The 24548-nt window shown below is 40.1% G+C and overlaps 1 protein-coding gene across 5 annotated transcripts; it reads right to left on the bottom strand.

Annotated features, from left to right (window-relative positions):
- Window positions 1-203: 203 nt before the first annotated feature.
- SLC35G1 (solute carrier family 35 member G1) lies at window positions 204-24548 on the bottom strand. Of its 5 annotated transcripts, none has more exons than NM_001076470.3 (3): window positions 24301-24548; window positions 19882-20062; window positions 204-1420 (listed from the first exon to the last, which is right to left on the bottom strand). In NM_001076470.3, the coding sequence occupies exons 1-3, from the start codon at window positions 24476-24478 to the stop codon at window positions 1291-1293; spliced, it is 489 nt and encodes a 162-aa protein (NP_001069938.1). In that variant the 5' UTR covers window positions 24479-24548; the 3' UTR covers window positions 204-1290. The 5 variants fall into 5 exon arrangements, with proteins under 5 accessions (NP_001069938.1, NP_001421741.1, NP_001421742.1 ...); NM_001434812.1 differs by having other exon boundaries at window positions 19882-20059; XM_005225633.5 differs by lacking the exon at window positions 204-1420 and adding an exon at window positions 14612-17655 and having other exon boundaries at window positions 19882-20059.

Below are 24548 nucleotides of genomic sequence, written 5' to 3'. Positions count from 1 at the left end.
ATAAAAGAAAAACAAAATGTATTTGAAACCTGGTTTGGAACATGGCCTTTCTCTTGTACAAAAGCTTATGAACTTGGCTAAGTACCCAAGGTAAAATGACAAAGCACTGTTTAATGTAATATTGGGCCCTTTGAAGGTGGTTAAGTAGGAAGAAGGTGATACTGTTTTAATAGTGACTCAACCAGAAGGGAAAGTATTAAAACTGATTTTAGTTAATCTTTATTTTGGTGGAGAAATATCACACAGTTTTTATTGCATAGTTTTTAAATATTAAGTTGCCAGTGTGAAAAAGTGGAGGGATAAACAGTTGTGGGAGGGAGTTGAGGAAAGAATGGTAGTTAAAGAAGAAACCCGTGCTCAGGTGTATCCAGAGAGGAAGGGAGGATAGTTTAAGGAAGGTTTCATTTAATTTGGTTTACTTGGAAGAAATTCAAGCATATTTTTGCTCTGAGGGGATGGAGCTAGGGTAGAAGGAGTAGTTGAAATTATACCAGAGAAAAACAAAATCTGGTACACATGAGAAAGGATGGAATCTTAAGCAGTACTTTTTTTAATTTTATAGACCACAAAAATGTTTTCAATGATTAAACTGGAGGGCCAACATAAAACTGTCAACTTCTACATTTGCCAGGTGAAGACATAAGAACGAAGCCATCCAAACATTGGGAATCCACCCTTACCATCATTTCATAAATAAAAGACATTTAAACTCTAAATATAGAAAAGGCAAAGGTACAGATGTAATACATTTAGTATGATGTTCTCTTTTCACTGAGGACTGTTTATATGGATTCCTGCTTTTGGCATTAGTCCTAGCTGAGCACATATAAGCAGCTGTGTCGGTAGCTAGTGCAGAGCCTGTCATAATGGGGTGTTTTAACAGCACACCTTGAATGGTTGCACATCCTTGTCTCTGTTGTGACCTTGACTCTTCCTTTGACTTGCTTTCCATGGTCAATCCTGATAACCCTTCACGTGGCTCCAGGCTTTGGTTCCTCCTCTTCCCAAGAGCAACTTTACAGGTGAGACCTGTGGCATCCATTTCCACTTGCTTTAATGGCATGTTTATCTACCAAGGTTGTGATCATTATTATATCCCCAACTTTTGCCCTTGGTTAATGTTCAAACTCACTTATCGCTTTCCGGTTAGCGTAGCTTTCCTTTTTCTTTTCACTTTGTTCATTCTCTCACCTTTGCTTCTCAAAGAATTTTTTTTTTTTTTTTTTTCCTGAGGAAGTTTATCAGCACCTTGTTTCTGCTTCTAATCCGATAGTAGGTGCTTCTTTGCCTTCAGAGGGAATGGCCGGTTTGGTTACACGACTTACTGGTGATGTTACCGCCCTTCCTTTGAGCTTTGTTTAGGACCTGAGCTGCTCCACAACCTGAAGGGTGAAGTCCAGAGCAATTCATCTTCTCGTATCTGTAAATGGGAAGCATAAGATGAATTAGGAAGTGCTTTGGGTCAAATCTCTGTCCTTTGCTAGTTATGTGACTTCACAAAAGTCTCTTAAACACTCTTAAGTGTGTAAAATAGGGAAGAGAACATGAATCTTGTAAGGTTATTCCAAGGATCAATGGGAGAAATGTATAAGGAGCTTTGATACGTACTGGCACATGGCAGCCACAGTAACAATGGTAGTTGTAACCCTGCTTTCCTCCCAGCACTGTCTAGAATTGTGCTGTTAAAGGTGGTAATCACTAGTTACATGTAGCTATTGAAAACCTGAAATGTGGCTAGTCTCAGATGAGATGTGCTATACACGTAAAATATACACCAGACTTTGAAGGCTATGGATGACAACTAAAACATATTAATATGGGCAGCGGTCCTAAGATGGTGGAGGAATAGGATGGGGAGACCACTTTCTCCCTCACAAATTCATCAAAGAACATTTGAACGCTGAGAAAATTCCACAAAACAACTTCTGAATGCCAGCAGAGGACATCAGGCATCCAGAAAAGCAGCCCATTGTCTTCGAAAGGAGGTAGGAAAAAATATAAAAGATAAAAAGAGAGACAAAAGAGGTAGGGAGGGAGCTCCATCCTGGGAAGAGAGTCTTAAAAAAGAGAGAAGTTTCCAAACACCAAGAAACACTCTCACTGCTGAGTTTGTGGTGAGCCTTGGAACCACAGAGGGCAACATAACCAGGAGGAAAAATAAATAAATAATTAAAACCCACAGATTACGTGCCCAATGGTAACTCCCAGCAGAGAAGCAATGCAGACGGCTGCATCCACCACTAGCAAGCACGGGCTGGGCAGGGAGGTGCAGGCTGCATTGCTTAGAGTAAGGACGGGGTCTGAATGCCCCAAGGGCAATCTGAGGGAACTAACTGGTTTGGGATAGCAACCCAGACTGTGAGATAGCTACCACGCTAAAAGCCCTAACCTAAGACACCATCAGGCCTGCTCACAGAACAAAGGACAGAGCAGAGCTAGCCAGCTCCAGGCTGGCCCATCCCCCTCCGGAGACAGGCAGTCGAGGGCAGCCAGAGCTGGAAGGGGGCAATTGCAGCCCCAGAGAGGCATTATCTACCAAACTGCAAGCAGGTTTCGTTGCTAACTTTGAAAATCCAACCTCTACTCTAGATTTTTAATCTTTGCTTTTTGGTATTATCATTTTTGTACCTTTAAGAACCCAAACTTCAGTACCCATTCTTCCTTGGGAGCGAGACTACTGGCTTGACTGCTCTCTCCCTCTTTGGACTCTCCTTTTTCTCCACCAGGTCGCCTCTATCTCCTCCCTCCCCCTTCTCTTCTCTACCCAGCTCTGTGAATCTCTTTGTGTGTTCTGGACGGTGAAGAGCACTTAGGAAACTGATTACTGGCTGGATCTGTCTCTCTCCTTTTGATTCCCCCTTTTATCCTCCTGGCCACCTCTGTCTCCTTCCTCCCTCTTCTCTTCTCCGTATAACTCCATGAATATCTCTGAGCGATCCAGATTGTGGAGCGCACATAAGGAAGTGATTACTGACTAGCTTGCTCTCTCCTCTTTTGATTCCACCTCATCTCATCCTGGTCACCTCTATCTCCCTCCTCCCTCTTCTCTATGTAACTCTGTGAACCTCTCTGGGTGTCCCTCACTGTGGAGAAACTTTTCATCTTTAACCTAGATGTTTTATCATCAGTGCTGTATAGATAGAGAGGTCTTGAGGCTACTGTAAAAATAAGACTGAAAACCAGAAGCAGGAGGCTTAAGTCCAAATCCTGAGAACACCAGAGAACTCCTGGCTCCAGGGAACATTAATTGACAGGAGCTTACCAAACGCCTCCATACCTACACTGAAACCAAGAACGACCCAAGAGCCAACAAGTTCCAGAGCAAGACATACCATGCAAATTCTCCAGCAACACAGGAACACAGCCCTGAGCTTCAATATACAGGCTGCCCAAAGTCATTCCAAACCCATTGACATCTCATAACTCATTACTGGACACTTCATTGCACTCCAGAGAGAATACATCCAGCCCCACCCACCAGAACACACGACACAAGCTTCCCTAACCAGGAAACCTTGACAAGCCACCCGTACAACCCCACTCACAGCGAGGAAACTCCACAATAAAGAGAACTCCACAAATTGCCAGAATACAGAAAGGCCACAGCAATATAAAGAAGATGAAGAGACAGAGGAATACCCAGAAGGTAAAGGAACAGGATAAATGCCCACCAAACCAAACAAAAGAGGAAGAGATAGGGACTCTACCTGATAAAGAATTCTGAATAATGATAGTGAAAAATGATCCAAAATCTTGAAAACCAAATGGAATCACAGATAAATAGCCTGGAGACAAGGATTGAGAAGATGCAAGAAAGGTTTAACAAGGACCTAGAAGAAATAAAAAAGAGTCAATATATAATGAATAATGCAATAAATGGTATAAAAAACACTCTGGAGGGAACAAATAGTAGAATAATGGAAGCAGAAGATAGGATGAGTGAGGTAGAAGATAGAATGGTAGAAATAAGTGAATCAGAGAGGAAAAAAGAAAAACGAATTAAAAGAAATGAGGACAATCTCAGAGACCTCTGGGACAATGTTAAACACCCCAACATCCAAATCATAGGAGTCCCAGAAGAAGAAAACAAAAAGAAAGACCATGAGAAAATACTTGAGGAGATAATAGTTGAAAACTTCCCTAAAATGGGGAAGGAAATTATCACCCAAGTCCAAGAAACCCAGAGAGTCCCAAACAGGATAAACCCAAGGCGAAACACCCCAAGACACATATTAAACAAATTAACAAAGATAAAACACAAAGAACAAATATTAAAAGCAGCAAGGGGAAAACAACAAATAACACACAAGGAGCTTCCCATAAGGATAACAGCTGATCTTTCAGTAGAAACTCTTCAGGCCAGGAGGGTATGGCAGGACATATTTAAAGTGATGAAAGAAAATAAACTACAGCCCAGATTACTGTACCCAGCAAGGGTCTCATTCAAATATGAAGGACAAATCAAAAGCTTTACAGACAAGCAAAAGCTGAGAGAATTCAGCACCACCAAACCAGCTCTCCAGTAAATGCTAAAGGATCTTCTCTGACAGGAAACGCAAAAAGGGTGTATAAACTCAAACCCAAAACAATAAAGTAAATGGCAACAGGATCATACTTATCAATAATTACCTTAAACGTAAATTTGTTGACCACCCCAACCAAAAGACAAAGACTGGCTGAATGGATACAAAAATAAGACCCCTATATATGTTGTCTACAAGAGACCCACCTCAAAACAAAGAACACATATAGACTGAAAGTGAAGGGCTAGATAAGATATTCCATGCAGATAGAGACCAAAAGAAAGCAGGAGTAGCAATACTCATATCAGATAAAATAGACTTTAAAACAAAGGCTGTGAAAAGAGACAAAGAAGGACACTACATAATGATCAAAGGATCAATCCAAGAAGAAGATATAACAATTATATATGCACCCAACATAGGAGCACCACAATATGTAAGACAAATGCTAACAAGTATGAAAGGGGAAATTGACAATAACACAACAATAGTGGGAGACTTTAATACCCCACTCACACCTATGGATAGATCAACTAAACAGAAAATTAACAAGGAAACACAAACTTTAAATGATACAATAGACCTGCTGCTGCTGCTAAGTCACTTCAGTCGTGTCCGACCCTCTGCGACCTCATAGACGGCAGCCCACCTGGCTCCGCCATCCCTGGGATTCTCCAGGCAAGAACACTGGAGTGGGTTGCCATTTCCTTCTCCAATGCAGGAAAGTGAAAAGTGAAAGTGAAGTCGCTCACTCGTGTCCGACTCTTTGCGACCCCATGGACTGCAGCCCACCAGGCTCCTCCATCCATAGGATTTTCCAGGCAAGAGTACTGGGCTGGGGTGCCATTGCCCAGTTAGACCTAGTTGATATCTATAAGACATTTCACCCCAAAACAATGAATTTCACCTTTTTCTCAAGCGCACACGGAACCTTCTCCAGGATAGATCACATCCTGGGCCGCAAATCTAGCCTTGGTAAATTTAAAAAAATTGAAATCATTCCAAGCATCTTTTCTGACCACAATGCACTAAGATTAGATCTCAATTACAGGAGAAAAACTATTAAAAATTCCAACATATGGAGGCTGAACAACATGCTGCTGAATAACCAATAAATCACAGAAAAAATCAAAAAAGAAATAAAAATATGCATAGAAATGAATGAAAATGAAAACACAACAACCCAAAACCTGTGGGACATTGTAAAAGCAGTGCCAAGGGGAAGGTTCATAGCAATACAGGCATACCTCAAGAAACAAGAAAAAAGTCAAATAAATAACTTAACTCTATACCTAAGGCAACTAGAAAAAGAAGAAATGAAGAACCCCAGGTTAGTAGAAGGAAAGAAATCTTAAAATTTAGGGCAGAAATAAACGCAAAAGAAACAAAAGAGACCATAGCAAAATTCAACAAAGCCAAAAGCTGGTTCTTTGAGAGGATAAATAAAATTGACAGACCATTAGCCAGACTCATCAAGAAACAAAAGGAGAAAAATCAAATCAATAAAATTAGAAATGAAAATGGAGAGATCACAACAGACAACACAGAAATACAAAGGATCATAAGAGACTACTATCAGCAATTATATGCCAATAAAATGGACAACTTGGAAGAAATGGACAAATTCTTAGAAAAGTACAACTTTCCAAAACTGAACCAGGAAGAAATAGAAAATCTTAACAGACCCATCACAAGCACAGAAATTGAAACTGTAATCAGAAATCTTCCAGCAAACAAAAGCCCAGGTCCAGACGGCTTCACAGCTGAATTCTACCAAAAGTTTAGAGAAGAGCTAACACCTATCCTACTCAAACTCTTCCAGAAAATTGCAGAGGAAGGTAAAATTCCAAACTCATTCTATGAGGCCACCATCACCCTAATACCAAAACCTGACAAAGATGCCACTAAAAAAAGAAAACTACAGGCCAATATCACTGATGAACCTAGATGCAAAAATCCTTAACAAAATTCTAGCGATCAGAATCCAATAACACATTAAAAAGATCATACATCATGACCAAGTGGGCTTTATCCCAGGGATGCAAGAATTCTTCAATATCTGCAAATCAACCAATTTAATACACCACATTAACAAATTGAAAAATAAAAGCCATATGATTATCTCAATAGATGCAGAGAAAGCCTTTGACAAAATTCAACATCCATTTATGATAAAAACTCTCCAGAAAGCAGGAATAGAAGGAACATACCTCAACATAATAAAAGCTATATGTGACAAATCCACAGCAAACATTATCCTCAATGGTGAAAAATTGAAAGCATTTCCCCTAAAGTCAGGAACAAGACATGAGTGCCCACTTTCACCACTACTATTCAACATAGTTTTGGAAGTTTTGGCCACAGCAATCAGAGCAGAAAAAGAAATAAAAGGAATCCAAATTGGAAAAGAAGAAGTAAAACTCTCACTGTTTGCAGATGACATGATCCCTTACATAGAAAACCCTAAGGACTCCACCAGAAAATTACTAGAGCTAATCAATGAATCTGGTAAAGTGGCAGGATATAAAATCAACACACAGAAATCCCTTGCATTCCTATACACTAATAATGAGAAAATAGAAAGAGAAATTAAGGAAACAATTCCATTCACCATTGCAATGAAAAGAATAAAATACTTAGCAATATATCTACCTAAAGAAACAAAAGACCTATATATAGAAAACTATAAAACACTGGTGAAAGAAATCAAAGAGGACACTAATAGGTGGAGAAATATACCATGTTCATAGATCAGAAGAATCAATATAGTGAAAATGAGTATACTACCCAAAGCAATCTATAGATTCAATGCAATCCCTATCAAGCTACCAACGGTATTTTTCACAGAGCTAGAACAAATAATTTCATAATTTTTACGGAAATACAAAAAACCTCGAATAGCCAAAGCAATCTTGAGAAAGAAGAATGGAACTGGAGGAATCAATCTGCCTGACTTCAGGCTCTACTACAAAGCCACAGTCATCAAGCCAGTATGGTACTGGCACAAAGATAGAAATATAGATCAATGGAACAAAATAGAAAGCCCAGAGATAAATCCATGCACCTACAGACACCTTATCTTTGACAAAGGAGGCAAGAATACACAATGCAGAAAAGACAATCTCTTTAACAAGTGGTGCTGGGAAAACTGGTCAACCACTTGTAAAAGAGTGAAACTAGAACATTTTCTAACACCATACACAAAAATAAACTCAAAATGGATTAAAGATATAAATGTAAGACCAGAAACTATAAAACCCCTAGAGGAGAACATAGGCAAAACACTCTCCGACATAAATCACAGCAGGATCCTCTATGACCCACCTCCCAGAATATTGGAAATAAACAAATGGGGCCTAATTAAAAGTAAAAGCTTCTGCACATCAAAGGAAACTATTAGCAAGGTGAAAAGACAGCCTTCAGAATGGGAGAAAATAATAGCAAATGAAGCAACTGACAAACAACTAATCTCAAAAATATACAAGCAACTCCTGCAGCTCAATTCCAGAAAAATAAACAACCCAATCAAAAAATGGGCCAAAGAACTAAACAGACATTTCTCCAAAGAAGACATACAGATGGCTAACAAACACATGAAAAGATTCTCAACATCACTCATTATCAGAGAAATGCAAATCAAAACCACAACGAGGTACCATTTCACACCGGTCACAATGGCTGCTATCCAAAAGTCTACAAGCAATAAATGCTGGCGAGGGTGTGGAGAAAAGGGAACTCTCTTACACTGTTGGTGGGAATGCAAACTAGTTCAGCCACCATGGAGAACAGTGTAGAGATTCCTTAAAAAACTGGAAATAGAACTGCCATACGACCCAGCAATCCCACTGCTAGGCATACACACTGAGGAAACCAGAATTGAAAGAGACACGTGTACCCCAATGTTCATTGCAGCACTGTTTATAATAGCCAGGACATGGAAGTAATCTAGATGTCCATCAGCAGACGAACGGATAAGAAAGCTGTGGTATATATGCACAATGGAGTATTACTCAGCCATTAAAAAGAATACATTTGAATTAGTTCTAATGAGGTGGATGAAACTGGAGCCTATTATACAGAGTGAAGTACACCAGAAAGAAAAACACCAATACAGTATACTAATGCATATATATGGAATTTAGAAAGATGGTAACGATAACCCTGTATGCGAGACAGCAAAAGAGACACAGATGTATAGAACAGTCTTTTGGACTCTGTGGGAGACGGGGAGGGTGGGGTGATTTTGGAGAATGGCATTGAAACATGTATAATATCATATGTGAAACGAATCACCAATCCAGGTTCAATGCATGATACAGGCTGCTCGGGGCTGGTGCACTGGGATGACCCAGAGGGATGGTATGGGGAGGGAGGTGGAAGGGGGGTTCAGGATGGGGAACACGTGTACACCCATGGTGGATTCATGTTGATGTATGGCAAAACCAATACAATATTGTAAAGTAATTAGCCTGCAATTAAAATAAATAAATTTATATTAAAAATAAACACACACACACACAAAACGTATTAATACAATACCTCATGAATAATTTTTTATAATGATCACATGTTGAAATGGTAATATTTTGGATACATCAGGGTTAAATAAAATGTACTATTAAAATTAATTTTTCCTATTTTTTACATTGTTTAATAAGGCCACCAGAAAATTTAAAATTACACATTATCTTCATCAGCTCAGACTGCTATAACAAAATACCATAGATGAAGGTGGCTTCTCACAGTTCTGGAGGCTAGGAAATCCAAGATAAAAGTGTTGGTATATTTGGTTCTTAACAGAGGACCTTCTTCCTGGCCTGCAGGTAGCTGCCTTCTTGCTGTATCCCTACACAGTAGAGAGAGAGGGCTCTGGTCTCTTCCTCTTCTTAGAAGGACAGCAATACCATAATAGAGGCCCCATCTTCATAACTAGAAATTTGGGCAATAAAAAGTTAAATGACCAAATTGGTAATTTAAAATAATATTCTTATACCAAAACACTCAGGTATATTATTAAGATGCCAAAAATTGCATATATTTTTTAAAAAGCATGAAGCCTCAAAGAACTTTTGAGCTTGAGATGGGCAGCTTCAGTCTTAGGGTGAGCAGTAGAGTAGCAGAGTCAAGAACAGAGGGTTGGGGTTTGACAGAGGAGGGTTTTAAGACCCAGGCTCTGCCACTTATTAGCTACATGCCCTTGGGCAAGTCATTTAACTTTTCCTAGCTTCTGTTTCCTCAACAATTAAGTGATGACAATAAATAGCCTTCCTCACAGAGTTGCAAGACTCAATAAGCCAATTAGGGGACTTCCCTGGTGGTCCAGTGGCTAAAATTCTGTGCTCCCAGGGCAGGGGGCCCAGGTTTGATTCCTGATGAGGGAACTAGATCCCATATGGTGCAACTCAGCATCCCATGCAACAACTAAAGACCCCACATGCTGAAGCTAAGCCCCAATATAGCCAAATAAAAAATTAAAAAAAAAAAAAAGCATGACAGAAGGTTACACATGAAAAACAAAATAAAGGGTACTGGTTATTGTTGCTGTGATTATAGCTATGCCTCCATACTCTTGTCAGCTATTGGGGTACTTTAGGGAGAAAAACTGGGATGCACCATCTCAGTGTGTCCCATCTCTACTATGTGAACATGCCTGCCACAGCCACCTTCCTTTCCTGCTTCTGAGGCTGGCCAGCCCTTCTGACTGGTGTGTTACAACCTAAAAAATGTTCTGAGTATCTCTAGGGAAGTTATGGCTAAATGTGGCTGGCCCGAGGTTCAGCTCTGTATACAGCTCTGTTCTTCCCTGCTTTGAGACCTCAGGAGACTACCTCATTTTCAGGTCCTTGGGCAGTATCTTGCTGTAGCCCAGGTGCTCTGATTACATGGTACGTATATATGTCATGTTTGCATGTCATCTTGACCATTTTGACAGCTTAGCAATATTTGATGCTTCCTTGTTTCGTGATTGTATATGGCTACTGCTCAATAACTATTGATTAATGGATTGAAAGAAATAAAACTAAAATATATGCAGTGTTGTCACCACCTTCTATATTTCACATCCGCCTCTTGCTGTGTGAGAGAAGAGGAGGTAGGAGAAGGGTATACATACCTCCAAATCCCAAAGTCAAGAAGTAGTCCTTTCACTGTGGTGGCAAGCACTACAGCGTTTCTGTCCTGATTCTTTTCCAGCTAGTTAGGTAATATGGGGACTGGAAAGGTCAAGGTCTTTCGGATCAGGCTGACCTAGGGCAGTGACTCAGTCCCATCATTTACTAGTGAGAGTGCTGGAGTTTACTAGTAGGTGATCCCCTTCAACCTCTTTGAACTTTAATTTCCCAACCAACCCATCTCCCAGAGTTGGCAAGGATTGAATGAGGCAAAGATCAAGAAGCTCTTGGCCTGGATGGGACATGTTTAATAAATACTAGTTTCCTTTCCATGTAAAAATAATTTTGGTGCTGTGGAAAGTCAGATATTTGGCTCTGGGCTGGGCAATGTTTTTTTGAATCTAAGGGAAATTCAGATTTTCCTTTTGTATTTTCTTCAGTTGTGGAACATATGGAAATTAAAGTCTGGCTTGCAAGCTAGATAAGGAAAAGAGGAGAAAGCAAAAGGAAGTCAGTAATCATAGCCAGGTGATAAATCAGATTAAAACAGTAAACGTTTCTCTACATATGTATGCATGCATGCATACATGCATATCTCTATTCTATCATTCCCTCCTTTCTATTCTTTATGTCATGTCATCTTTTTGATTTTGTTCTATCAGCTTTATTTTCTATTTTATTGGTGGACTACATTATATATTCACATAGCTCAAAATTCAAAAGGTATAAAAGGGGATGCAATGAAAAATCTCATTTCCACCCTGATCTTCAGCCACCAGTTTCTTCTCCCTAAAGGCAACCAGTGTTACCAAATTCATGTATCTCTTCCTAAAATATTGTTTACCCTCTTTTTATACAATTGATCTTATACTCTACTACTATCTGAATCTTGCTTTTTCACTTAATCTTGAAGATTATCCCACATCTCACATCTATGCATGTAAAGCTCCCTTGCTCTCCCTTAATTTACTTTCAATGGCATTTTATTTTGTGTATGTACCATTGCTTATTTAACTAGTACCCTACTGAGGAACATTCAGGCTAGTTCTGTTTTTTGCTTTTAAGTAATGTTGTAATAAATAATCTTGCATATATCATTTTACAGAAAGTATATCTTCAATTCCTATAATTATAAATGTATGTAATTCAAATTCCCAAAATGGAATTTCTGGGTGAAAAAATAACATGTGCCCGTAAATTAATTGATGCTGTCAAACTGCCCTTTGTAGAAGTTGTATGGATGCAAGTACTATGCTGCAGAGTATCAAAATCTTCTGATTTTTCTAAAGTGCACATACAAAGAAACCAAAGTACATATACAGAAAGTAACAGAGACAATTTGCTAATGGGCTTCCCTGGTGGCTCAGTCAGTAAAGAATCTACAAGCAATACTGGGTTAGATCCCTGGGTCAGGAAAATTCCCTGGAGAAAGAAATGGCAACTCACTCCAGTATGCTTGCTTGGTAAATCCCCTGGACAGAGAAGCCTGGTGGGCTACAGTCCATGGGGTCCAATGAATTGACCAGGACTTAGCAACTAAGCCACCACCACCACTACCAATGACCATGGGCCAAAAAATTTTTGGTGCCGCACCCCTTTACTCTCTTAAACATTTCTGAGGACTCCAAAGAGCTTCTGGTTTATGTGGGGGAGATATATATATATATATATATATATATATATAACAATATTTAAAAGCAAAGCTAAAAAGTTTAAATTTATTTAAAATAATTCCATTATTTAATATAATTTATAATATATAAATTATATTATAAATATGTGTATATTATATATTTATAATATATTATTATTTAATTCCAAATTAATATAAACAACATTCTGGCTTCCCTGATGGTTCAGTGGTAAAGAATCCATCTGCCAATGCAGGAGATATAGGTTAAGTCCTTGGGTTGGGAAGATCCCCTGGAGAAAGAAATGGCAACCCACTCCAGTATTTGTGCCTGGAAAATTCCATGGACAGCAGAGCCTGGAGGACTACAGTCCATGGGGTTGCAAAAGAGTTGGACATGACTTAGTGATTAAACAACAACATTCCTATGAAAAGTAACTATATTTTTAGTGATAAAAACAGCATGTTTCATATTGTTGCAAATCTGGCTCAGTAGATGACAGCTAGCATAGTACCTAGTGGAACCCATTGGAACCTTTTCTTGTAGACTGGACCTCTATGGTATAACATTTTCTGCCTTACCTTGACACCAAATATGTCTGCTCCTTACCCTCCTGCTATAAATCCTCCAATTTCCAGGAAATGATGGGCAGTGCCAAGGTTCATGGGCTGTTTGTGAACTGGTTTTCCAAGCCTGGTGTTCAAATAGGCTAAAACTTGAATGGGTCTTTATGGATCACAGAGGGTCCCTGATGGGGCATTTTGCAGAACTCTAAATGAATACGGTAGCTGTATTAGATTTGATATAAGGGACCAAAGGGATCATGTAACAGTGTGCTTAGAGTAGTGCTCAGGCTGCCCAGCCTACACTGTAATTACCAAATCCCCATGTCCAGTACTGACCATGGTGCCATACACCTACACTGGAGGCCAGCATGTTGTCAAAGAGATCTGGCTCTCTTCCCACTAAATTACCCTCAGTAGATTAATTATGCCTACTGGCTGAAAAGATAAGAGGCTAGAAGAGCCATGCTGAGTTTGACAAATACTGCATGTGAAACACACAGAGAATCAGGCTTAACAGCACCCTCCCCAGCCCCAGTCAAAGCCAAGTGCAATATTCACAGAGCTAAAGTCAGAACTGGAAAGGTGGCAACACCTATGAGTAAGATTAAAAGGCCGGTGACCCTTGGCAGCCCATCCTGGGCATGTCACCAGGAAATTAGAGCTCTCCAACAGTAGAATTCTGTGCCAGCAGGAGAGGGCCAAATAAGGTTTGTGATCAAGAAGACTGTTCATACCATTCCTGGTGAGGCTGCTCAGAGGGGAAGGACCCTGGGCTAGGCATCATTTTGAATAGGAAGTGAATACTCAACTCTGCTATAGTAACCACAGTTCAGTACTTTAGTGTTTTTGTCTTCCTTTGTGGCCTACAAGTCTTCTGTGATGCTTATTTGTAACATGGGTTGGAGCAGGTAATATTTTTGCACTTAATAATTGAAGCAAATGAGGAAAACAGGCTCAAGGACACTAAGTGGAAGGGCCTAGATGGAAAGGGATGACACCACCCCCAGATCTTCAGATGGCTAATCCAGTGGTTTATCCACTCTTCCAAGATGGAGAAGTATGAGTGGGAGAAGCTGAAGATAGTGGAAGAAACAATGGCTCAGGTGAGCCATTGGATGCTAAGAGGCTTTAGAAGGCAAAGCAAGCACGCAAAACAGAGGAAGGAATCTCTTGGCAAATGTGGGAGTTGGTGGGGAGACTGACAAGAATGTGGAATTTGTCTTGGGACATGGGACATCAAGCCGGAGAAGTAGGAATGGGATCAGGTGAATAATTTGAATGTGATGTGGTGTATAAAAAAGCATTGTTATGCCTTCATGCAAACCAGAGTAACAGTGAAAGCAGGGCCTTAGGCAGATTAATCTGGCAGTGGAACAAGGATCTGAGTGGAATAAAGAGTCTAGAAGCAGAGACCCAAGATACTGTTGTGGTAATTCAGGTGTGAGGTGATAAGTCTTGGACTAAGACAGCAGCAGTGCAAAGGATGAAGAATTCATGAGACAGTAAGAAGACAAAGCACTCTAAGACTTACTGTTGGAACAGAAACTGCTTCAAGATCTGAGGAACTAGAACAATGAAGGCCTCACTGGAACATAAGATTATTTTTGAGACATTAGATTTGATGTGACAGTATCAAAGAGATAAATAGTTTGAAACTTGAGTCTAAATCACAACTGGCTAGAGGTCAGTCTCTTTAATAAATACATTTTGATGCACATGGATTAAAAAAAGAAACAAGTTATATTAACTAAGCATATGCTACAATCATTAAAACCAAAATATAGTTTTCTTTCATATTAATTTTATTAGTAATTATAAAATAGAAGCAGTTTATGAAAATAGTTTCCTTTTCAAGATATAGGAACTGATGTCTTTGCAAAATATACACACCCACAATTGTTACAATACATATCCTTGTATATAACTCGGACATTATAAAAGTGTTTAAGAATCACACCCTGTAAAAGTCAGGAGAAGAAACATTTTCTCCAACTTTGGTCATATATTGTGACATTCAAGCACTTAAACCACTTTGTTGAAATGTACAGGCCCAGAGGGATGTAACTTTCAAGGTCTCATAGGTTCTTTTATTGTGCAAGGTAGAGAACCAGGAGAGGCATCCCTAAGAGTTTATTAACCTTAGATATCTCAAGCAGTGGTTTATTTTCCATACTTTACCGTGGAAATAAAGGAGGGATAAATAAGACCATGGAAACCCATCTTGGGCAGGTCCCCTCCCTAGCATCCCTAACCATGGAGTATGTCTCCTACAAGAGGATTTCTAACCTTTGAGCCTTAAAAAGCTCCAAGTCTATAATTATCTAACATACTTGCAAAATGATGGTTCTGCAACTTTAAACTTGAATACTGCAGAATAGGCTAAAGTTATAATAATAGTGTGACTCTCCTAAATAGACTTCATTTAGGATTTGTCTGGTGGGAAGCATTTGGGAAGATCAGCAAGCCAAAAATTTCCTCCGGGAACTACTGGAAAAGATCGTTTCTCACCATGGCATAAACCTTGGAAGCCAAGTTCTTTCTTACTTTGGCAGATTTATGATGAAACAATGGGAAAGAGCCTATAAGCATTCAAATCTGTAGGCTTAAAATAACAGATGCTAGGTCTGATACAGTAAGAGCTGAAGCCCCACCAATAAAGGGTTCACTGTGACAAAGAACCATTAGTATGTACTCTCTATTTCCTGATTAACCTCTCAAGTTCTCCTAAATATTACATTCTCTCTTTAACTACAGAATACTGGCCTGATGAAATTCCAGACATAAAATGTGTTGTTTGAACTCATGAGGATAGTATCATGGTTCAGCACTGACACTTAAGATCATACTGATATACTAGAATTTAACAGTGATTTTTTTTTTCAAGAAATTACAAAACTCAATTAATTGTGGATTCACAGGTCTTTACATTTAATATATAACATGAAGCATTATTATATAAAATCCCATAAGGGAAAAAGACTATAAAAATAAGTTTACTAGGATTACTATATTTTAAAAAGTAATTTAAAAAATATACTCCGAAGTCCCTTAAGTATTTGGTTTAGAAAGTAAGAGAGGTATCTTAATAGGGTGAACCATAAGGAACTATGGTTTTTGTAATGTGAAAAGGTAAAATCTCATCAGTTTCCTATGGTTAAAGTGAATAAAACCCTGAGAAAATTTTATTTGGCATCACACCATAAATTCAAAGAAAATTTATAGAAAATCACATTTCTATTATAGGGAAAACACTTCAGAATGGAAATGTGCATACTGGTCATGCCAAGATTTCTTTCTTATGATTTTTAAACACCTAAAATCTTTTAAGGTTAAGAAAAATTTAGGGGTGTTTCAAAAAAAAAACACCGGACAATTATAATTACAGAATGTAGCTACAGTTGCTAATGCCACTAAAACAGAAAACTATTAGCCAGATTTGGTGATGGGAAGATTTTTTTTTTAAGTTTATGCATAAAAGTTTTAGCATTAAAGTGAAAAGGCACAAATACGGGTTAAAAGAATGACAATTGTTTATAAAAGCCTTGAAAATAAGGCTAATTCATTTGTTTTATTAATACCATTAAGTAGGCACCTACTCCAAGTTTCAGCTTTGGCCTCCTAAATGGGATTACATTTCAAATGAATTCTCAGCATAAGACTAACTATATAGCAGCATTATTATCAGTAAGTTTTTCAGCCTCTACACTGCTGAAAGAGAATCTAAAAGTTTCCTCCCATCTATATCCCATCAATACCAAAAATACACTTCTAAAAATTACATAATTTATACTTAGAGTCAAAAATTGTGCAGTTTTTCTTCAACGAATGATGTATCCTCTTACCAACGCCTACCAATGCCACCCCAACAACAACAAAAAGCCAAAACCAAAAATAATTGACCAAAGAAATCACTGCTACACCCAACTGACTGGCTTATTCTCAACTAATTAAAGATGATACTTTATAAAACGTATTAAATATAATCAATGAAGTAAATGCAGATTTTCCAGGTGTGTGTGTGTCCACTATGTGTCTAAACTGGGTGACGGTGTACTTTTAAAAAATACACATTTCGGCAGTGATGCTTTATTTGGTACTCTGGCACCATTTACGAATGGCTGCTCCAGTGTTACTGGCTATGACGCATAGGGAGCCACCCACTGTCCACCATGATGGCATGTCATTAAAGAAAATAATCTGAAAGATAAAAGCAAAGACCACGTCCATGGTCCTCATTAATGCTACTGGCCCTGCCTTTTCTATCTGAAGGGCTTTTGCCAGAAACATCTGACCTCCCAAACCAAACATCCCAATTAGTATGAGAAATAGCCTGTCCAACCCACAGTGCGGAAGACGCCATTCTCCTAAAATAGAAAGGACAATGACACACTCGATGAGGCCAAAGATTACATAATACCAAATGCTCAATATGTAGTCCACAGATGTCCCTATTTTTCTGAGGATAACCAGAGTCATGGCAGCTAACACAGCGTGCGCAAGGGCCACCAAAGCGCCCTTCACGTGAACTGAATAGTCTTTATCCGCCTCCACGACTTCAGAACCGAACAAAAATGGTGGCCTCACGATCAGTATCACTCCAGTGATGGTGAAGGCAGTGAAGAGGGCGTCCCAGGGGCTGTATTTTTCCTTGAGAAATATGCAAGCAATTATAGAGGTGAACACCGGGCAGCTAAAGGAGATAACTGTGGCATCTGCGAGAGACGTCAGCTGGTAGGCATAGTACAAAAGGATCATGGCGTTAGAACCAAGGACTCCTCTGAGGAGCAGGTAGATTCGTTGACCTTTGGGGCCTATAAACCCAGTTCTGTAAATTCAAAGGAACGAATGAATATTAAATGGACTTGACATTTGTTTTCAAATTACATTCTTAAACATTATCTTAAAAGTCTTTACTTTCAAAAACAAGGAAATGGTATATTAATTATGTCTACACTATTATAATATACCTTTTACAAAGTGTTTCCTAAGTATAACTAATGACATCAAAGTGTTCACAGTACAAGCAAAAATAAGACATAAATAGTATAATTATAATTCAGCAAATATAGTTTTTCCCTATGTATTGATATATGCTTGTAAAAAAAGACAAAAAGGAAAATATACTGAAATGTTCATTGTGGTTATACCTTAAACAGGTGGACTCATAGGTAATTTTTCTTCTTTATATTTATTTTCTCCAAACTTTTTACAATGAAAAAGTGTTATTTTTATAATAGGTACAATTTCATTATTTAGCTGCCCTATATAAGAAAACTTGGGAATGCAAGTGTGCATTTGCAGTCTTAATGAGTTTCTTCTGTTAAAGCTGAAGCAATGCTAAAGTTTATTTTAGCTACTGAGTATGAGACAACTTTTCACTGTTCTCCTTAGGAAAAGAGTTAAAATACACTGGAAAAGAAACTGTAGCATCTGCATAAGTATAGTAACTGCTGCTCAAATGCTTTTTAATTAAATATTTACAAAGCAGGGCACTGTGTAAGTTCCTGCCTAGGTGGGGCTCACTGGTCTGTTACAGAGCTGGCCTTTTTAGAACAGCATCTAGGCTTGATAGAGGGACCCCTGGGTCTCTGGAGTTAGAAATGAAAAGTGTAGTCACCTTTGATCCATACTTTGAGAAGCTGAGTTTTTTCCATGATAGTGAAACGTAAAAGGGGTCAAAAGAGATTAGTGTAAGAATGTAAGAAAATTTTCCTAAGTGCCTTCCTCCCAGTACTTTTTTTTTTTTTTTTCTCCCAGTACTTTTATTCCAAAATGGAGAGCATGATTGTATTCACATCAATGGTCTGTTGCCACCCTTCAACATTCCTTAAGTCGTACCCACCATCAGTTCCTAAAATACTGTGACTTGTCCACACCAACACGGGAATTTCTGACAATATTTTTGCTCTTACTGGATTTTCACCTTTTTCACCAAAAACTTGGGATAAGGAGTGAAACAATTCTAAATAAATCTGTGCTGAGTGATAGATACAAGGAGACTTCGGTAGCAAGTGACTGAAACTTTTAATTTGGAGTTAAAGCATCTTTACCCAAAGAGACAAAGAGGCAAACTGCCACCAGGAACCCAACAGCCCCTCTTCCCAGGTGTCTAAGTACACAGGGGTGTGCAGAGGTTATAACAGCGTGGGTGAGCCATAATTTTAACCTGGGGAGGGTGTGTGGATGGGGTCCACGTGGAAGGGGAAGAGAGGCTGGCCAGGGAGAAGACAGTAAGGATGGGGAATACAGTTTTCATATAGGGTAGAGGACAAAGGGTATTATTCCCTCCAGTTTGCAGATGAGGACACTGAACAAGAAAGGAGTTAAAAAGGCCTTTCTCAGAGAGTCAGCTGATGTGGCAAACTTCACTGCTGTCTTACTTTAAGAAATTGCCACAGTCACCTTGACCTTTAGCAACTACCACCCCGCACAGTCAGCAGTCATCAACATGAAGGAAGACCCTTCACCAGTGAAAAGATTAGGACTTGCTGAAGGCTCAGATGATGGTCAGCATTTTTTGGCAATAAAGTAATTATTTAAATTTGTTTTTTTTACAAAAAGCCTTTCTTAAGCTCTCCTTACATCTTTCCCATGGCACCCTAGTGGGAAGATCGAAATATTATTATTTTAACTTTCTGTCTGCCCTGTTTGGAGAACAGCCTGTTATACTTAAAGAAACCTCTGACACCAGGAGACACTACTATTTCCTCTCGTTTACTTTTCTCTTCCAAATACTAGTTATGCCAAAGGAAAGAGGGAGGGTGGTACAAGATGGGGGGAATTGTACAAGGAAAGCATTGTTCTCAAAATAGGGGCTGGTGAATAACTGAATCTCTTTCCCCTCCTTTATTGGGCATGTGGTTTGTGCTTATGAGAGCAACTTCTATGGGTGGATCCTTGTGACTTTTCATTAATCTGAGCCAAAGGGTATGAGGACTGGTAAATCTATGAGAGTGATAAAGCAGATGCTGGAGAGTAGATGATTCAAGCAGGTCAAAAGATTTACAAACATTTATTAATACTTTCTACTTGACAGGTAAGAAATACTTACTTTCTGTATATTATGCAAGGGATAATGATTAGCATTTGGAACACACATCGGAAAGCACTAATTTCTACAGCGTGGATGTCTTGCACTTTTTTAACAAATAAGGAGCCCACTGAGAAAAGGAACGCAGACAGTAATGTGTAAAACAAGCCAAGTCCAGGACAGGGTGCTTTCTTCTCAGCTTCTGAAAAAGATTAAATTCTGATTAGTCCTTGCTTCCAAGTTTTATCACTTTTACTTAGATACTGAGAAAAATGGAATGACATTGATGACTAACAGGACACAAATATTACCTCCTAAATAATATCCATTCTCTGGGCCTGAACCATTTTCCCCACCAAGAATAGAGAACCACAGGCAAAGGGCAACAATTTAAGCCTACATTTTTAACTGCAGTTCACGCTATAAAATGGATTTCTCTGGCTCACTGAAGACTCGTCCCTCACTTGTAAGTCAAAAAAAAGTACAAGCTTACCAAGATGGTGAAAGAAATCTTTAAGAAATGTTTATCAAGATGGCGAGAGAAAAATGCTTCCAAGTGATATTTTATATCATCTCCTTGGTGAACTCAGCTTTAGACAGAACGTGTTCTTTTCTGGAAAACAGGTCCGAACTGTGTGATGTGGCTACTTGTTGATTATGTGGCTTCCCCCACAAGCCTGTGAGCTCCTCTAGGGCTGAGAGCTCAGTTGCGTGTTCAGGCCTGGCCCATGGAAGACACTGAATAAATATTTGCTGAAGGAAATAATGTGAGAAAACCTAGCGGGTTTTTTAAATAATATAAGATGCATAGTCTAACACCACAGGCAAAAGCATAATCTGAGAAGGCTCTCTGTTTAGTTATTTTGAACAGCTGGCGCTAGTGGTAAAGAATCTGCCTGCCAATGCAGGAGACATAAGAGACAAGGGTTCGATCCCTGGGTCAGGAAGATCTCTTGGAGGCGGGCATGGCAACCCATTCCAGTACTGTTGCCTGGAGAATCCCATGGACAGAGGAGCCTGGTGGTCTACAGTCCATAGGGTCATGAAGAGTCAGTCATGACTGAAGCGACTTAGCACACATGCAAGCAGATATTTAAGTTTTCATGATTTACAACTTATTTTCCATTTAGAACACAACTTTTTGACAGCAGGAGCTAGGTTATTTATCCCTCTGACCCCAAAGTGCTTAAAGTTTTTAAAAAAGAAGAAAAAGAACTGCCATCTAATTCTTGGCTTGATCTTAACCAGGAAACTTCTGTTCCCTCCGGGGCATCAAGTATTCAATCCATTAATGAAGGTCATTAGGAGCAGCCACTGCCTCTGTCTTATACAGCTGTCTAAGAGAGGAGTAGAATGCGCTTTCAATCTCATCTTGGCCATTCAGAGGAGAGCAAAATACAACAGGGTAAGCAGAGAACTCCTTAAAAGATAGGCCACACACTGAAGAATAGTTTTTTAAAAAACTAACACACAAAAAACCAAGGAGAAAATAGGATGGAAATACAGTACGGCCCTTGTTAGTTACGAGCATAGCAGAGGTGAAGGATGTGTAGGCACATGTAGTAAAGCAAGATTATCATTCCAATCTAGGAATTTACAGTGGGCTACTCAGCCATAAACCAGTACTGCACAATGTTTGTTTGTTTGTCTTAATGCCCTTTTCTGATAAACACAAACATCAGTTAATACATTTCAACATCCACATGTTAACTAGATACTTTTGCCCATAGTGATAAACAATTTGCAAAGTGGGACCAAACTATGATGATGCACAGTCCTCCTGGGCGTACATTACAGCCTGACCTTTGTAGTAAAAGACGCCATTCTGGTCAGAGGCCTCCGCCTTTTCCTGTTCAAGGTGTACAGCTGAAGGGAATGACCTGGAGCTAGCAGTCACCATGTAATAGGTTATCTGTTATAAATACCAGAATCCTCCATTCTATTCTATATCTGTGTGCTCAGATACTGCAGGAACCAAACTGTACATATCCACTCAGTCCATGAGAAGGAAGCTTTAGAAGGTTAAGCACCACAAAGTACATGTCTTAGAGCCTTAGAGGTCAGCTTCTGAAATTTCAGAATTCAGGTCCAAATAAAATAGTTTTTCTAAGAAGAAACCTAATCCTTACAGAGAACCTATACCCTCAGACAGAACAGAACAGAGTGGGAAGATCAAGGACAGAAAACATCTTGGTCTGTATTTCAAGGATCTTCTCCAACCTAAACTTTTAAAATTTTCTCAAGGAATATTTTAACTTATGATATTTTAACTCTTTTAAAACTTTAAGTTTCAAGGCCTGGCTGAACTTGATTATTTGTTGTGAGGCTGAGGACTGGCAAACTTCAGTCTCTTACAGAACAATAATTTCAGTTCTGTCAAAGGAAATGAACAAGAGAGCAGCATAATCCAAAGAGGCATTTGCTTACGTATATGCTTCCGCGATCATACTCCATGCAAGCGTATCTAATAATCTGGTAACTCTAAATAATTCAACTTAAGTGGCAACAGTGTAATTTCCTGAGTCGGAAGAAAACGGAAAAGTTGCTCAATTTCTCTATCCTCTGCTTTAAACTGGTGATTCACTACCCAGTTGGGATTTAGAATCAACTTAGGAACTTTTAAAGCTCCCAGCCCAGCCCTACCTGAGACCCACTGAAACAGGATCTTGGGCATTGTAAAAAGCTCTGCTGGTTTCAGGGCCACTGCTACCCTAAGGAACTCACTTCTTCCAGGAGAATGAGAGGCACAGACTTAAGACAACTTCTCCTTGCTTCAGTCTAAGACTCACACTGCCCCTCATGAAAATAAACAGATGTCTTAGGATAGCTATATGCTGTCTGTGAAGGTTATCCAAGAATGTAAGAAAAATGGGTAACAGTTTCAGCCTCAACTTGAAAATGAACTTTCTTGAGATAAGCAGTTGGGTTAAGAAGCTAAAATGATGCTGTCACAAAGTTCAGTGACCACAGTACAGAAGTTTAAAGTGTTTCTGTGGCACTCCCTTTTTTGGAATATTACCTGGTTACCTTATAATAAGTATTTCTAAGTCTTATTAATAGCAACTTTCTTTGAAATTAAAAGACTCCCTCAAGATTCTTAGGTGCAATTGCTTACATAGGTTTTGCCACATGCTGCCTGAAATATTCCTCTTTGATTCACAAACAGGGAAATCACTTAAGAGCTTGCAAGGACTAACTCAGCAGTCCATCAGAACAACATTCAGGCCTAGGATATTAAGGCAAGAATCTGACCTCTTCAAAGCTGCATCTCTGGTCCACTCAGCTGAAGGGAACCCCTACATAAATAATGAGAAGCCTGATCATTTCTTTTAGCATTTAGGATGAAACTGGAGCAAGAACCATCTCCCTGGGGTTTGTCTCTCTATAAAGTTTGTGAACTTTGTGAGTCTTGAGAAAGTGCACACAGATGGGAACAGTGGGGTTGGCTAAACAGCAGGGAAATTCCAGGTCACACTAGGGAGGTGACCTAGAGGATGAGGTGGTGCGGGCTGTGTAACTTTGTCCTGAAAGAAGATTTGCCTTTCTTTTTTCTTGGAAGAAGCTGCTTCAATTGGGTGGTGAAGATCAAGGAGGAATGTGCCTGGGGCTGGGAGAAAGGGCCCTGGGCTGGGTCTCTAGCAAACTGGTATCCTATGCCTGGTGCTGCCCAGACCTGTGGAGTGTCTTTTCCAAACATGCCAGATCTTCGGAGAAAAAGCAAACCGAACAAAATCTTGCCAGAGCCCTCACTTTCCAGGGCCTCGGTTTCATCATTTGTGGAAGGAAGACATTGACAGTGTCCCTGGCCTTGTAGGTGGCTCGTGAACCTCTTACCCAGGTTATGTGAGACTGTGCTTTTGTCTCATTTTGCCTCAGTTGCTAAAAATTCCTTGTAACTCAAAAAAGGTTAAGAACCAGTGGTCCCACTCAACTTTGCCTTCCCAAGAGTCTTAAGGCTGAGACAAACATTTTTTTCTAGACTCGATGCTTTTCAGCTTCCTCTTCGAGGAACACCGTTTAACATCGAGATCAGTTTTCTTGGTTGGCTTCCTCCCAACCTCAGCCCGCTTCGTGATGGCCTTTCTCGCTGACCCCCAACCTCCGGCAGGGCGCACCGAACGGCAATCGGACTCCACGATCCTGCCCGCAACACTTTAATTATAGGAACAGTTTCAGAAACCCAAATGGGTTCCAAACTAATCAGAAACTTTCTCCGGTCTTTCCGCCGACTGGGACGCAGGGGGGGCTTCTTTCCAGCCCGCACCCCCGCCCGCAGGTGACAGCGCGAGGGTGTTCCAGAGCTTCCAGCAGGGTGGGAAGGAGAGGCGCGGCCCACCATGCGCAGCCCCCCGCCCGCGGCTGCGGGGATTCCCACCCACTGGCGCCCTCTTGGTTCCCCCATGGGCGAGACCCGCGCCAGGGTCCGCGCCCCGCACTCACCCTGCTGGGCACGCGAGCCGCACGGCGAGGAAGGGCACTGCCAACACCCTCCGGGGCCGGGCGTCTCCACCACCTCCGCAGCCGCCGGCTCCTGCCTGGAGCTCGGGGTCCGGATGTCCATCAGCGGCAGCCCGGAGTCCTGCCGCTTAGCGGCCCCAGTATCATCCAGGGGCCGCATCGCCGGCCCGCGCTCTCTCCGCGGCCACAGCGGCGTCTGTAGCCTGCCGCCGCGGCTCTGCTGTTCTGCT

Source organism: Bos taurus, chromosome 26 (assembly GCF_002263795.3).
Source record: "Bos taurus isolate L1 Dominette 01449 registration number 42190680 breed Hereford chromosome 26, ARS-UCD2.0, whole genome shotgun sequence".
Classification (NCBI taxonomy): Eukaryota; Metazoa; Chordata; class Mammalia; order Artiodactyla; family Bovidae; genus Bos; species Bos taurus.
The sequence above is the reverse complement of the archived record's forward strand: the minus strand, read 5'-3'. Positions and strand labels throughout refer to the sequence as shown.

What these genes read in the sequence shown, in the direction of transcription:
- SLC35G1 (NM_001434811.1), bottom strand. Translation starts at nt 24,478, where the DNA reads ATGCGGCCCCTGGATGATACTGGGGCCGCTAAGCGGCAGGACTCCGGG. An exon ending in CGGCTCGCGTGCCCAGCAGG is followed by an intron (nt 20,063 to 24,300) that starts GTGAGTGCGGGG and finishes AATCTTTTTCAG; the next exon opens with AAGCTGAGAAGAAAGCACCC. An exon ending in CCTTGCATAATATACAGAAA is followed by an intron (nt 17,656 to 19,881) that starts GTAAGTATTTCT and finishes TTGAATTTACAG; the next exon opens with AACTGGGTTTATAGGCCCCA.